General features: G+C 41.9%; 1 protein-coding gene across 1 annotated transcript in view; it reads left to right on the forward strand.

The window, feature by feature from the left end:
- Positions 1 to 16922, forward strand: part of LOC144684071 (complement component receptor 1-like protein) — a 49091-nt gene that overhangs the window by 2198 nt on the left and 29971 nt on the right. The window contains exons 3-6 of the mRNA XM_078547786.1: positions 1056 to 1247; positions 3954 to 4050; positions 6099 to 6172; positions 8887 to 9069. Coding sequence (XP_078403912.1) covers positions 1056 to 1247; positions 3954 to 4050; positions 6099 to 6172; positions 8887 to 9069 — 546 coding nt within the window. The remainder of the gene's footprint in view (positions 1 to 1055; positions 1248 to 3953; positions 4051 to 6098; positions 6173 to 8886; positions 9070 to 16922) is intronic.

Below are 16922 nucleotides of genomic sequence, written 5' to 3' on the forward strand. Positions count from 1 at the left end.
TGCAAACTGTGGCTTGTTCAAAGGTCATCCGCTCACATCCTACCCTGGATAAGATTTGCCTCCCAGGTGAAAATTTGGATTAAGAAAGACACTTGCTTTCTTTCTTTGTCAAAACTTGGAGGGTAATAGCTGTCCCCTGAGAGATCAAATGTTAGGTGGCAGCTGGCCAGGACTAAAATTGCCAGTATTGTGTCTTATGTTTAGGATTCTGCAAGTGTATGTTGATCAGGAAGAGATCACCTAAAAGCATGGGATCATTTCTTATGTGTCCAATGGAGCATGTCTCCTGGCCTCCTAAAAACATTTTTTTTCCCAAAGCCCACTTTGAAACTTTCCTGTTTGGTCACTTCTAGCCCCAAAGGATCTTCTCACAACTGTACCTGCCAAGAATACCACACTAGATTTCTGGCTCAGATTGCCAGTTAAATTTGCAGTCAGTTCCTGATAGAATTGGGATAAATCTCAGAAACTAGCAAGGCAGTTGTAGAAAAGTGTCCTTTTCCACCTGTGCAAAAGACCAGGTTAAATTAAATGACCAAATGAACTGAGCTCTGCATCTGAGCAAGCCTGCAGGGCAATTTTAATTGCTGTGCACCTGGATTCCATCTTGTATGTAAGATTAAAATTCCCCATTCTGTTTCTCTCTCTTTCCCTGGCTGAGTTCCTGGGAAACTATCTTTTGGAAATCATCTTTTCACTTTTTTAAATGAGTAATTTGGTGTTCACAGGAAGTTCTTAAATTTGTTTTTGAGTGCTTGTATTGGACATCGCCACCGTCATTTGTATTTCATACTTGTTTTATTTTTGGTCCTTGCGAATCGTAAATTTGGACTCATTTGTAGAAGGGAATGCCATTATGAAGAAGGAAGGTGGCTAAGAAAAAAATCAATGAATTTGACACTGGTCAGAAAATCAAAATGCAAGTTTAAAAGATCAAATGCTAGTATTAGACTGAAAGACCTGAGGTAGTTTAGATTTGGAGATACCTTCCACATGTGACCTTGACCTGGAAGAGACTTGTTGAAACTATGAACTTGATGTTTTTTTTTTAAAAGGTGACTGTGGCAAGCCTCCAATATTGGAAAATGGCACTCCAGATGATAAATATATTTCTCTGACCACCTTTCCTGTGGGTACTAAAGTTAGTTACAGATGTTACCGAGGTTACGTGTTTCAGGAAGGGGGTTCAAGACTTGTTACCTGCAGGACAAATTCAACTTGGTCACCATTGCGGGCTGTTTGTGAACGTAAGTAATGAGCAATTTTATTTCCCCTCTTCCCTTGCCCTCACTTTTTTTCCCTTGATCCGTTTTCTCTCAAAGGAAACGACTTGTGCTGGGTTTCATTTCTGTAGAGACAGGCAGTTTTTTGGTACTAAGCCAAGTGACCATTCTTGTATGTGAGTCTGAGTGACGGTGAGTGCCTCAAATGTAGGCGGCACCATAGTTTGGCTTGAATCATTTCTAACCCAATATGCAGTAAAAATCTCAACAAGGATCGCTGGATATTGATCAGTAATGGGAACCACTTGTGTTCTACGCTGGGTGCTAATGACACCAGAGTATTGGACGCTGTTATTTGAAAACCAAGTCTTTTGTACGTCTTATGTTTGCACGCTATCAATGAGTAATCAAACAAAAAGCCTGCTAACAATTGAAACTGGATATATATTTTTGGATGTCTTTGCCATCATGAAATTGCTGGTTATTCCATGATAGGTCATTTCTTTAGTCACCAAGAAGGGTGTTAACCTTTAGGTAAATTTGTGCTCCTCCTGTTCCTCGCCTGTCTTCCCTTTCTTCATGACCCTATTAAAATCCAACCATATCCAGATGTATGTCAATAGTATATTTCTCGCTGAACTGGCTATATTAGAATCTGTTGTCATTCGTTAATCAAGGTTGAGCAGCAGTGAGGTGAAATGATTAATTTTCTTTTTTGTTGCTTCTGAAATTGGAACAGAAGCTAGGTTAATTACTGAGTATCAGAAATAGGGGGCAGGATTTTAACTTTGGGGGGGCGGGGCCCACTCGCCGACGCGTAAATTGACGTAGGATGACGTCGGGCTGAATTCCCGACATCACCGCATCCCATTAAAATTTTCAGGAAGGCGGCGGCTCAGCAAAATCAGCTGCGCGCCCGCCAACCTGTCAATGGCCTCAATTGATCAATGGATCAATTAAGCAGTTAAAGGACCTGCCCGTCCAACCTTAAGTTTGGCAGGCAGGCCAGGAGCCCCAACGGCAACTAGAAAAAACATGAAACCTCATCCAGCGGCGGGATGAGGTTTCATGCAGGGTTTTAAACGGTTTAACAAAGTTATTATGTAAATTATGAACATGTTCCATCACATGTGACATTGTCACATGATGGGGGGGGCGGCGTTCGGTAATTTTCTTTTCTTAATTTTTTATATTTTTCAACGTGGAAGCGATCTCCCTGAGGCAGCACTTAGCATCAGGGAGATGTGCGATCTTTTGTGCACATGCGCGAAAGAGCGCACTCTTGCTTTTGGGGAATCCCCCCTCGGCCGCACAGGAAGCACATAGTGCTTCCCGCTGGACGTCACTCTGGGCGTGTGTTAATTGGCCCGTCCACGTAAAATGGTGGCGGGGCCCGCTTCTCCGGCAGGAATCGTCTCCCCACCTGCCGGAGATTGGGTCGGGCCCGCCTGCCCAACTGGCAGAAAATTCTGCCTATTAAATTTGTTTCTCTCGCCACGGGTGCTGTCAGACCTGTTCAATGTTTCTAATAGTTTCTTAATAGTGTCTTAAGACTTCGACTGAGTGTAGAGAATGTGAAGCACTTATCAGCATGTACACCTGGGTGTGGCCAGCTCTCAAATACTACAACAGTCACTGAAAAATTGTGATTTGCATAGTCAACCCTAATCATGGTGCAATATGGAGTGTTATGATTGCCCCTGGAGATGACCTCCACATGGCAGGTTTATGCTGTGCTGTTAAGAATTGGCAAGAGTGTAAGCCAGGTAATTCACCCAGTTGTTCATGGGCGAAGCAAAAGCAGAGCAGCCTGTGTAAGTGGGAAAGATGCTAGTGCCTGAACAGTGCCATTGGGCTGTGATGGAGATCTGACTGATGCACAGTTCTTGCTGTTGTCCATAAAGATATATGCAACCTCTCATTCTTTGTGTTGAATTGTAGACCAGAACTGCTGAACTGGGCAGTGGCTGGCTTTGTTGACTGAGTCAATGTTTCATGTTCACCTTTCACAGCAGGATGCAAGCAAATAACCTAGGGTTGCACTTCAACCTGAAACATTACATTTGTTTCTCTCACCACATGTGCTGTCAGACCTATTCAATGTTTCCAATAGTTTGTTTTCATGTTGAAATTGTTTTTGTCAGTGTCCTGGCCAACACATTTCCTTCATTATAAATGGATTCACCAGCCACTCATCTCATTGCTGCTGTGGGAGCTTTCAGTGTGCAGAATGATTGCCTTATTTACTTAAATAACAGTGACTGCACATCAGAGTACGTCATTGCTCACAAACACCCAAAGTGCTTCACATGTAAAGTGATGAGAGGCTATCTAAATTTCTTTACCTGTCTTGATCACAAATTTGCCAAGGAAATTGCTGAACTTCTGCGCATCTGCGATTTTCTTTATTAATCTGGCCATATTCTACCATGGCCTTAATAGATATAACCATTATTAAAATAAAGCAGGATCATTCATTGAGTTTGGATTGACTGGTAAAACACATTCTTTATGAGATTGCCTTGGGCTTACATTGAAAGCAAAGTCATGACATTATCAAATTTTGTATCATTGGACAGATTCTTTAATTTCCATTGCTGTGAAAACTTGAATATAAATCCTAGAAGAATTGGAGCTAACCCATGCAGTGGTTTTCATAAAGTTAAACTGTGAATTGCATTCAAAACCCCATGAGAGGATGTGGTGTATTTTAACATCTTTTTTTTCTAGCAAAAAACTGTGGCAATCCTGGAGAGATGCAGAATGGATATTATATTGCACCAAATACCACTTTTGGAAGTAGAGTTACTTTTTATTGCGATGAAGGGTAAGTGTCCAGTTTATCAATCACTGAATGAGGTTGTTCACTCTGTTGTAAAAGATTATATTTTGTTCAGATTTTAAGTTGAGGTCTGTCGTGGTAACTTCCCCAAGAAGGAAACCACTTGCTCAGTTTATTTCTGGTGATGATTTCCTGCGTTGCCTTTGAATAATTTTTCCTGTTCTATAACTTGGTTGTCTTATTATTTTACAATATGGAAAGTTAATGTGCTTATATTTTCACCCAATAACAACTGAATTGAGTGTCCAAATCCCATCAGCTAGATACCATGACAATTTATTCAAAGGAAGTACATAATCTGAGGGTTCAGAATTGAAACTTGGTGCTTACTTCCTTAAAATATTTAATACTACTGTTCAACTGAGTCAAGATGCATGAAAACTCTTCCCATGATAAGCTGCCAAAATCCGGCATAAGATCATGAGTAATAGGAGGAGTAGCCCATTGAGCCTGCTGTGCCATTTGATAAGATTGTGGCTGATCTGTTTGAATTGAAGTGTTAACTCCACTTTCCTGCCTGCCAGCATCACCCTTGACTCCCTGGACAATCAGTTGGCCTCCGCTTTGAATATATTCAATGACTCTGTCTCCACTGCTCTCTGGAGCAGAGAATTCCATTGATTGCGGATCAGAAGTTCCTCTTCATCTGTCTTAAATGAGATGTCCGAATTTGAAACTCCAACCTTAGTTCTAGATTCCCTTATAAGGGGACACATCCTCCCAGCATCTCCCCTTTCGAGTCCCTTCAGAATCTTCTTTCAATAAGATTACCTCTCATTCTTCTAAATTCCAATGAGTGTAGGTCCAACCTGCTCAACCTTTCCTCCTAAGACAACTCTTTTCATCCAAAGAATCAGCCTAGTGAACCTTCTCTGAACTGCTTGGAATGAAAGCATATGCTTCATAAGTATGGAGTCCAAAGCTGTATGCAGTACTCCAGGTATGGTCTCCCCATTTCTATGCTCCATTGCCCTTGCAATAAAGGCCAACATTTCATTTGCCTTCCTCATTGCTTGCTGTACCTGCAGGGTAAGTGATTTTTTTGTGATTCATGTACAAGGACATCCTTGTACTCTGCAGTCTCTCTCTCTTTAGCATTCTACTTTTTTTCCACAAAAGTGGACAACCTCACATTTCCAGATTATAGTTCATCTGCCAATTTTTTTGCCCACTCAATTAACCTATCACTATTCCTTTGCAGATTTTTTGTATCGTTCTCAAAGGTTTTCCTGCTTATCTTGTATCTTCAGCAAATTTAGCTACAATACACTTTGTCCCTTCATCCAAGTCATTAATATAGGTTGTAAATAGTTGACCCCAGCACTGATCCCTGTGGCACCCCACTGGTTACATTTTGCCAACCTGAAAATGACCCATATAACCTGCATGTTTCAAGTCAGTTAGCCAATTCTCTATCTATGCTAAGATATCACCTCCAATGTTATGAGTTCTTCTGCAGGAAACTGAGCCACTTTATGCCTTTAGGAAATATAGATACACAACATAAACTGACTCCCCTTTACGCTGCCTGTTGCATGCTCAAGAACATCTGTCAAACATGATTTCTTTCACAAAACCAGCAACATCAATGCTCATTCATTTAGCACCCGTTGTAATAAAACATTCCCATGGTGCTTCACAGGAGCATTACCAGGCAAAAGTTATATCTGAGCCAAATAAGGAAAGGGGATATTGGGGCAGCTGACAAAGAGTTTGATCAAAGAAGTTGACTGAAAGGTGAAGGGATTGAGGCAGAAAAGTAGAAGGTTTTGTTGGGGGGTGCGGGGGAGGGGTGATGTGCTTGGGACGTAGGCTGCTGATGGCCCAGCTGGAGTTCTGTAGTGACCATGCAAGTTATTTTGCTTTTCACTCTGCTCCACTGCTAATGAATTAAAATGTTATTTACCATTATAAATCCTAATTCATATCACCTTTAGAACAGGTGGTGTGTCAGAAGAAATCGGTTTCATTTTTGATATTAGGTAATTTTTTATATTACTGCAGCAGTTTCTTGATTTCTTTTTCTTTTCCAGATATAACATGATTGGTAGGGACTACCGGTTATGTACAGCTGATGGTTGGGATGGCCAGATTCCAACGTGTGAACGTAAGTTCGGAGTTCTAAGTGGCATAGAATGGTTGCCTTGGTTTTTTTCTGTGCCCAAGGATTGAACTATGCTACAGCAATATAAGTAATACTTTGATTTTTGACACTTCATTCTTAACCTGAAGAAACAACCATTCAACTAATCAAGCTAGTACCTTAACTGTTATTCAGTCTCTGCTATCATATGGACTCTGCTTCCTTACTAATCTCTTCTGCAAGAGCAGTCTTTCAAGGGTCATTGAATACCACAGTGATTATTGGCTGGAGTGGAACAAGAAGTAAAAACATTCTTCAAGTATTAGAAATACTGTGTAAGCAAGAGTTTTGCAGTAACCTTTTGGCAACTACTGAATTATACCTCTTGAATTTAGAAGCTACACAAACCAAATTAAACCTGATGCATTTTGATGTAGGAAACTTATCACCTGGATTCAGTCATATAACTTTTAATGAGTTCCAGGTTGTTTGCATTTGCACAGTTCTGACACCTTCCCTGCTACAGAGTAGTGCAGTTACCACTGGAAATTCCAATGAGGAATTTCTTTGACATTCAAATATCCTATTGTGTCTCAGAGGCTAATTTTCTCGTGATCAAAATGTTCAAATTTCACAATTGTCGGGTATTTTGTTCAACTCAAATTAGGAGAGAGTGCTGAAAATGGATGGTACGTTAATCAGCACATGAGAGAACTGATGAAGGGCCATGTCTAAAATATTCAGTTGCTGTTAGGCATCAGTCTGTCTTGGCTGTTGGTTTAGATACTCTAATTTGCTGTGGAAAAAGCTTTCATGAAAAAGATTTGTTTTGATCTTCCTCCTTTGCTTTAGCGGAATATAGATGGTTCACATCCAATGATCTCAAATATGAAATGAAATCACATCAATGTAAAAGCAACTGGAATTCCCTCATAACCCCCTGCTGCCACCCCCACCCTCAATAACCAATCTACATAATATTAGCTCCAACAACTCATCACACCAACACCCATCCAGGACCCTCCACCCCTGCCTGTCCTTCTGTCCCCATCCCACCTTCCAATCCCAGCCCCGGCCGTGTATTCACCATACCCCCTGAGCTTCCCCTCTCGGATGCTGAACGTTCAGTGCTCAGCAAAGGACTTAGTTTCAGACCCCTGCGCCCTCATCTCAATGAATTTCGGGCTCGGCACGATGCTGAACTTTTCTTCCGCCACCTTCGTCTCCGTGCTCACTTCTTTGGGCAGGAGTCCTCTCCCCGTTCAACGGATCCTTTTACCCGCCTTCAATATTCTCCCTCCACCTGGACCCCTTCCCTCTGGATTCTTACCTTCTCTTGATCTTTTCATTGAGAACTGTCAGCGTGACATCAGTCGTCTCAACTTCTCTGCTCCTCTCACCCACTCTAACATGTCTCTCTGAACTTGCTGCACTCCGTTCTCTCAGGTCCAACCCTGACATTGTCATCAAAACTGCTGACAAGCGTGGTGCTGTTGTTGTCTGGCGCACTGACCTCTACCTCGCAGAGGCTGAGCGTCAACTCACAGACACTTCCTCCTACCTCCCCCTGGACCATGACCCCACCATTGAACATCAAGCCATTGTTTCCAGGACTGTTACTGACCTCATCTCCTCTGGAGATCTTCATTCCATAGCTTCCAACCTCATAGTCTCCCAACCTTGGACGGCCCGCTTCGTCCTCCTACCCAAAATCCACAAACAGGACTGTCCCGGCAGACCGATCGTGTCAGCCTGTCCCTGCCCCACGGAACTCATTTCTTGCTATCTTGACTCCATTCTCTCTTCCCTTTTCCAGTCCCTTCCCACCTACGTCCGTGATTCCTCTGACACCTTATGTCACATCAACAATTTCCAGTTCCTTGGCCTCCTCTTCACCATGGACGTCCAATCCCTTTACACCTCCATCCCCCACTGGGATGGTCTGATCGCTCTCCATTTCTTTCTCAAACAGAGGCCCGAACAATCCCCATCCACCACTACTCTCCTCCGTCTGGCTGAACTTGTTCTCACATTGAACAATTTCTCCTTAAACTCCTCTCACTTCCTCCAAATAAAAGGTGTGGCTATGGGTACCCGCATGGGCCCCAGTTATGCCTGTCTCTTTATGGGTATGCTTTCTGATCCCCCTTTTTTCCAATAATTTATATAGATTTTTCTTTTCCCACCTATTTCCATTATTTTTAAATGTATTTCGATCCATTGTTTTATCTCTGCCTTTTAGCCTATTTCAATCCCTTCCCCACACCCCACCCCCACTAGGGCTATCTGTACCTTTATTATCACATTCCTTAGATAATATCACCAGCTTCAACACCTCTTTGTCCTTTTGTCTATGACATCTTTTGATTATCTGCACCTATCACTGGCCCTCTATCCAGCTTTACATGTCCCTCCCCCCCAACTTAAACCAGCTTATATTTCACCTCTTTTCTATTTTTCCTTAGTTCTGTTGAAGAGTCATACGGACTCGAAACGTTAACTGTGTTCCTCTCCGCAGATGCTGTCAGACCTGCTGAGTTTTTCCAGGTATTTTTGTATTTGTTTTGGATTTCCAGCATCTGCAGTTTTTTGCTTTTATCTTTACATAATATTGGTTGTCCATTGAGTTATTGGCAAGTGGAAAAGAAGTGAAAATACCTATTTGTGTTGGTGAACTAGAATGCTTTGCTACTGAGACATTTGATTTGATAGTCTGACTGAATTTCATTTTTCCCTAGTTGTCACATGTCCCGATCTTCCCTCTATTAGTAATGGGACAGTTTCATCACCGTCTGGAGAGTTCTGGACATTTGGAAGTGTAGCAAGGTATCGCTGTAATAAGAACTACTCACTGATTGGTGAAGCCACCATCACCTGTGGAGCAAATGGAGAGTGGACGAAGGATCCACCAAGATGTCAAGGTATAGAACTATTGTTCAGAATTGTCAACTTTCCTGCAGAATGAGAAGTTTGAACATATCACAGGTTTATTGTCCAGTTACACTAAAAGCTACTGGTTTAATCATTTGCAGTATTATCAATAGAATGGTTTTCTTTGAATTTACAATTGATGTTGTTAGTGGTATTAATTGTTCATCTATCCAGAATTCCCCAAAAGCCCTCTACACTCCATTGCAGCATTCAATTGGAGCCAGAGATGTTGCCTATCCAAGTCAGACAGAGTCCTAAATGGCATTGTATTTTCTAACTCCATCAATGCATGGTGCTTCCTGCCCAGTGTACCCCACTGTAGGATAATCTCCTCCTTTCACCACCCCACACAATGCCAGTGGATCTGCTATCACCATCGCTCTTCACAGCTCCTACAGATTGTCCGCTCCCTTATGAACAAGGCCCTTGCCATCCATGATCTCATTGTGGAGGATTGGATTATTATCATGGCCTTGATGGAAAACTTAAGAAGAGGTGATGCAGCTTCCCTGAAGTGCATTCTTCCTAGCTGGCTATACCTTCCACAACTTGTTCCAACCAGGCCATCCTTCTTGACCTGTCTGCAACCATTTAACATGGTTAACTACACCACCCCCTAACACAGCATTTGTTGTCCAGCTGGGTGGGACTGCACTCATGCTGGTTTCATTATTCTCTCTTTAATGATAATTGTAGAATTGCTGCAATGGCTTCCCTTGTCTGTCCTGCACTATTAACTCTGGTACCAGCTAGGGATCTATCCTTGGTGCCCTCCATTTCTCATCTGCACAATGGCCCTCAACTGTCTTGTGTTGTTGCTGCTTCCACATGTATGTTGATGACCTGCCATCAACCTTTCTTAAATAAAAGCAAAATACTGCGGATACTGGAAATCTGAAACAAAAACAAAAATACATGGAAAAACAAAGAAGGTCTGACAGCATCTGCGGAGAGGAACACAGTTGACGTTTTCAGTCCGTATGACTCTTCATCAGAATTAAGGAAATAGAGAAATGAGGTGAAATATAAGCTGGTTGAGGGGGGTGGGACAGGTAGAGCTGGATAGGGGGCCAGTGATAGGTGGAGGCAAAGAAGAGATTGCCAAAGATGTCATAGACAAAAGGACAAAGGGGTGTTGACGGTGATGATATTATCTAAGGAATGTGCTAATGGGGACATTAAGCAGGACATGCTAGTGGCAGATGGTCCTCGTGGGGGTGGGGTGGGGGAAGGGATCCAAATGGTCTAAAAGTTGGAGATAAAACAATAGATTGAAATAAATTTAAAAATAGGTGGGAAAAGAAAAAAATATATTTTTTTAAATTATAAATTATTGGAAAAAGGGGGATCGGAAAGGGGGTGGGGATGGGGATGGAGGAGAGAGTTCATGGTCTGAAATTGTTGAACTCAATATTAAGTCTGGAAGGCTGTAAAGTGCCTAGTCGGAAGATGAGGTGCTGTTCCTCAAGTTTGCGTTGAGCTTCAGTGGAACATTGCAGCAGGCCAAGGGTGGACATGTGGGCATGAGAACAGGGTGGTGTGTTGAAATGGCAAGCAACAGGGAGGTGTGGGTCATGCTTGCGGACAGACCGAAGGTGTTCCGCAAAGGGGTCACCCAGTCTGCGTTTGGCCTCTCCAATGTTGAGGAGACCGCATTGGGAGCAGCGAATGCAGTAGACTAAATTGAGGGAAGTGCAAGTGAAATGCTGCTTCACTTGAAAGGAGTGTTTGGGCCCTTGGACGGTGAGGAGGGGGTAAGTAAAGGGGCAGGTGTTGCACCTTCTGCGGTTGCATGGGAAGGTGCTGTGGGAGGGGGTTGAGGTGTAGGGGGTGATGGAGGAGTGGACCTGGGTGTACCAGAGGGAACTATCCCTGCGGAAAGCTGCCAGGGGAGTGAAGGGAAGATGTGTTTGGTGGTGGCATCATGCTGGAGTTGGCGGAAATGGCGGAAGATGATCCTTTGAACGCGGAGGCTGGTGGGGTGACAAGTGAGGTCAAGGGGGACCCTATCATAGTTCTGGGAGGGAGAGGAAGGTGCGAGGGCGGATGCATGGGAGATGGGCCGGACACGGTTGAGGGCCCTGCCAACCACCGTGGTTAAGGAAGAAGGAAGACATGTCAGAGGAACTATTTTGGAAAGTGGCATCATCAGAACAGATGCAACGGAGGCGAAGGAACTGAGAGAATGGGATGGAGTCCTTACAGGAAGCAGGGTGTGAGGAGGTGTAGTCGAGGTAACTGTGGGAGTCGGTAGACTTGTAATGAATATTGGTGGACAGTCTATCACCAGAAATTGAGACAGAGAGGCCAAGGAAGGGAAGGGAAGTGTCAGTGATGGACCATGTGAAAATGATAGAGGGGTAGAAATTGGAAGCAAAATTAATAAATTTTTCCAAATCCAGACAAGAGCATGAAGCGGCACCGAAACAGTCCTTGATGTACCGGAGAAAGAGTTGTGGGAGGGGGCCTGAGTAGAACTGGAACAAGGAATGTTCCACATACCCCAGAAAGAGACAGGCATGATGTAGGGCGTTAGAGGAATCGCGGATGTAGGCGGGAAGAGACTGGACAAGGAGAGAGAGAATGGAGTCAAGATAGCAAAAAATGAGTTCCGTGGGGCAGGAAGCGGGCCATCCAAGGTTGGAAGCTGTGGAGGGAAGATCTCCAGAGGAGATGAGGTTAGTGACAGTCCTGGAAACAATGGCTTGATGTTCAGTGGTGGGGTCATGGTCCAGGGGGAGGTAGAAGGAAGTGTCTGTGCGTTGACGTTCAGCCTCTGTGAGGTAGAGGTCAGTGCGCCAGACAATGACAGCACCACCCTTGTCAGCGGGTTTGATGACAAAGTCAGGGTTGGACCTGAGAGAATAGAGTGCGGCAAGTTCATCATACCTAGGTGGCACCACAATAATTGTGTAGGCACAGCCCCCTGTAGGATTTTGAGATGGGCACAAAAAATTACTTGGAAAGTGAAGTGGATTGAAGATGCATTTGTGGGCCAGATAACTACATCCTTGTGTGTGGAAAGAGATTATGGAAGAAACCTGTAGGGCACTGGCTTTCAACATGTTTATGGGATACAGAACATTCACTTTCTACAAGAAAAATTATGTAGAAATAATGATGAACAAACATGGTAATTATAAGAGCCTGGAGATTAAAATTGTCCTGGAAATTCAAATGGTCAAGCCAATTGTAAATTCATTCAGGTAGCATCAATTGTAAGTTTAAAATAATGGATTCCTTGGAGACTGCCAATGTGGGTTTACAATTTGAAAACTGTTTAACAGATTTTTTGAATTTTGGGAATATTGTAGAAAGGGCAGAACTCTCTTGAACCTTTTTAAGTTGCCACATGACTGCTGATCAAATGTAAACCTGTGTGTGTGTATCTTAAGTATAGTAGCGCCTGTTGGGCGAAGTGTCGTACCTCAACTCAGTGTTTCGGACCTTTATTTAACAAAATAAGTTACCTGATGCAGAAACTGATTGTAAGGGTATACAATTAACAGTTGATATTTAAATAGGGCAACAGGTATAGATACTTTTACATTTTTGCTAAAGGACTTGGGACTAGTGAGAAATGTCATGATAATTATTACTTACAAATGCAGGATATTGCCTGTCAGCAGAAAGAATGAACAGCGTGTGTGTATCACAAACGATTTGTTCAAGGAACTTTTAAGTGACATATCTGTCACAGTCAATATTTGCAATATAGGAAACAATTATAAAGTAAATGATTTGGTTGTATGGCTAGAAAAGTGTGTTATAAACCTCCCAGGTTCCAGGTGAGGCTTTACAATGCAGTGGTTAGACTAGTTTTTGGGGGTGTTTAAACTCTAAATCCACTTACTCAATCTTAATTTGTTCTTTTGAGACTACCATTCAGACAATAGGAGACAAATCTAGTGATGTAACTCAGGAAACAGGCAACAAAATTGATACTTAACAAAGCTAGGCAGCAATTTTACTAGCTTAACAAGGTTCTTGCTTCCCAATTGAGCCTAGGGCATGAAGCAACACATGGTCTTCTCTTTTTATCTCTGGAGTGTTGTGATCTTCTGCTCTAGCTGGAAAACAGTCTTCAGATTCAGCATGCCTGTTAGCTCAAAGCTGTTGCTTTTTAACTCTTTCCAAATTGTAACCCATGTGCATGACTTGTCCTGTTTTTGGATTTTGGTTGGCTCGAGTGGTGCCCAATCAGTTTCTGATTTGGTTTGGGTGGTGGATGGTTATCTAATTGTATTAATTATGCATAACCTTTCCTATTGTTTCATTTGTCTGCTTTTAGTTTCAGTATTTGATTATTCGAGTTAAGAGCACAATTGATTAACATTTAGGCTCAGAACCCAAATGTTTAATTGACGTCTAGGTGTCTTATATAATTCTTAACATGTACAAAGCACAGGCAGATAACTAAAAATAAAGCAAAAGTACAGAATGGTGCATAGTCTTACAGAAATTGCATAAAGTCTACATAAATATGTATAAAAATCTGTACTTAAAGATGACAGTTGTGTTAAACTTAAGGTAACATGTACAGATACAAGATACAGCCCAATACATCACAGGTTCATAAAGAGTACAAGTCACAAAAACTAAGCTACAAAAACTGATTATAGAATTTGATTCTAAACTTAAAGCCAAAGATAGTTACATATTTATAATACTATAAGTTAAAAAGATTAAGCTAGTTCTGACTAATTGTATGGAATCTTGCAGTTACTTTACACAATTTTACCAGGGACCTAGTTATGTGACTTACCATAACCAAACTACAAACTAATTATTATCATACCCAACTTTTCTACAAGTTCAGATTATCCTTGGAATACTTTGTGCAGTAGTCCTTACTGTACTTCAAATAGACATACCGCTCTTGGAAGGTGCAGTTATTTCTGATCTAGATGCTCTGTCTATTCCTCAGATGTTTAACAGTCAAGTATCTGCAGTATTTAATAAAGTGAATATAGCTAAGTGTATATAGTACTTTGAGGATACAGTTAAATCACTTCAGGTTAAACGGGAGGAGAGAGAGAGTCCGGGCCTGTGCTTTTTCGCGCATGCATGCGAAAGAGTGCAGAAATTCCCGAGGCGTGGAGCTGCCTCGGAGATTAAGATCACAATGAAACTTTGGGGAAAAAAAATATTCAGACATGTTCCCTCATGTGACAGTGTCACTTGAACTGGGACATGTTTGAATTTTCATGCAAATTTTTATTCAGTTAATAAAACGTTCATGAAACCTCATCCCGCCCCTGGATGAGGTTTCATGAAAAATGCGAAGGCCCGCTGGGCTCTTCTTCTGCCCGCCAACCTTAATATTGGATGGGCAGCCCTGATAATTAGGTTAATTAGTTAACAGTTTGGTGGGCAAGCAACTGACTCCGGTGCGTGCTCGCCGAATGGAAGATCGGAATGACGTGCAGTGATGTTGGGACGCATGCCCAACGTCACCGTGCGCCATTTTGTGCGTCGGTATGCGGGGCCCGCCCCCGCACACCAAACAGAAAATTCTGGCCATGGAATATCTTTGCCTCCCTGATTTTTTTGGGGTGTTGTTGAAAGGCAGCTTTGAGGATAGCGAACTCCCTCAAACTAAATGGTCTGAACACTTCATTTTGCACATCAGTCCTTGAGTGACCTGAACCGCTAATTTTTTTGAGGCATCAAACATTGGATATACCATAAAGCAAATGTGGGTACGTGCCTGACAGTGTTTAACTGCCCTTCCCTTTGTTATGCGGTCATGAGATATGCTTTTAGACACCAGCCATGACTCTCCAAAAACAAGTAAACATCTTACAGGAGTAAGTAAGCATGGAATGTTTATTTTACAGCAATTGTTCTCTAACTGTTTCAGGTTATGTCCTACTTTTAAAAACAAACTTTTCCAACCCACCACTCAGATAAACATAGTTCATTACATTTGTTGCAAGAACGCAAAATACGTTATAAGCAGAGCACTGCCCTTACTTAGCCTTTTCATGCGGATGGCCCATGGTTTGTGGATTTTTTATTTATGGTAATTCTTTCCCTTGAGTTGGTGATTAACAATATTATTGCTTCGCACACACTGTAATTGGCTCTATTACTATTGGTATGCACATTCTTTTGAATTCATGTACCATAAGATGCATTTTCATTATACCAGGCCCATACTTTGAGAAGCATTCTTATAGTTGCTGTTCTGTTGAGTCAATTGAACATTTTTTTTCTTTCCCATTAGCCACAAGTGCTGACATCGATTTTACTACTCCTAGTGGTAAGTATTTACTATGCCTTAAAGTTCCTCAAGTTGTGGCCTTAAACATTCATGTGTACTACTTCATAGTATGAAGGAGACCACTGAGTTCTTTATCTTATGCCATGTTTAATATAAAGTCACTCTTCAGATATTCAGGGTCATGCTTCCTATCAAAGGAAGGGGAAACTGTATACACCTTTGTTCATATTGCTTCCAAAATAACATTCTGAAATCATGCGTACATTATTATTTTTTTTCCCATTGTAACATTTAATATTAAAAATCTTTAGTATCTTGTGTTTCCAAGTGAAATTGATAGCAATGGAGATTTTGCTAAATCCCATTAACTGTTAAAATTGCTAATTTTAGGTGGGTATCTCTGCACACCAGCTTCTTATGGACAATTAGGGATGGGAAATAAATGATCACCTAGCCAGCAACGCCCACACCCCATGAGCAAATATTTAGAAAAAAAATGCTGGGAGGATGTTTTCCCCTGTCCAAAACTAAGGATCACAGGCTTAAATTAGCGGTTGGTTGTTTAGGATGGAGATGAAAAATTGGATTGTATATCTTTGACATTCTGTACCCCAGAGAGCGCTGATACACAGTCTGAGTATACTCAAGATAAGAGGTTGATAAAATTTACATACTAAGGGATATGGGAATATTGGAGTAAGGTGGAGTAGAGGTAGAAAATCAACCTTTAGCTTGAATGGTAGAGTCGACTCAGGACCAAATAGCCTGCTTCAGATTTGTGTCTGATCAGAATGAACAGTAAGGTCAAGAATAGCTGTGGGAAAATCCTGGGCATGGAAGTTAGCAAATGCAAGAGGTGGTAATGCTGGAATTGAGATGCTAAAATTCTGTCTTCAAAGGAAGTTATCTCCTGAGAGATGAAACTCCTAATACGTTTGAAATAGCTAGATCCAATTTGCACCAGTAAAGTTTGGTCTAGACTGCTAAAAGTTTACAAAAAAAACATCCACCATATTGACTACTCACTCTCGATGCAGGGGGGGTGGGGTGGGGTGGAGTGCTCAGAAAACATCTTGCCCTCTTGCATGCAATGTGATATCCTAAGAATTCACCAAAACCAGTGTTTTCACAGGTGTGGGGCATGCGCTTGTAGTGATGCTTGTGCCATTGTATGGACCCTTTTAAATTCCAAAAGGATCAATGCTGTTAATTGAACTTTAGCACAACCCCCCCGCCCCCCCCCTCCCACTGCCACTGCTGCCATTCTCCAATCTCTATACTGGACAAATGTATTATATCATTTAAGACAGATTTGTATGTAGAATTTGAGGATTTGGTTCTCCTATCTAACAACTGTTGTGGCTGTGTGATCCCATTGGTGATTATTTCAAAAATGGAGGATGAATGGTAGACCAAATTCTACAAAGCAATGGAGTTTGCACTTCCTGCCAGAACTGAGAATTTACATGTATAATGACTTAGAACTTATCAGAAAGCTTGGAACAAAGAAGGCCATTCAGCCATTCAACTTTCTACTTCCACAGTCAATGTATGATAACTATTTTGCTTCTCGTCTCCTTCAAATGCTTTCCTCCTCTGCCAAGAATTGAACAGAAC

Source organism: Cetorhinus maximus, chromosome 8, assembly GCF_964194155.1.
Source record: "Cetorhinus maximus chromosome 8, sCetMax3.hap1.1, whole genome shotgun sequence".
In the NCBI taxonomy this organism is placed as follows: Eukaryota; Metazoa; Chordata; class Chondrichthyes; order Lamniformes; family Cetorhinidae; genus Cetorhinus; species Cetorhinus maximus.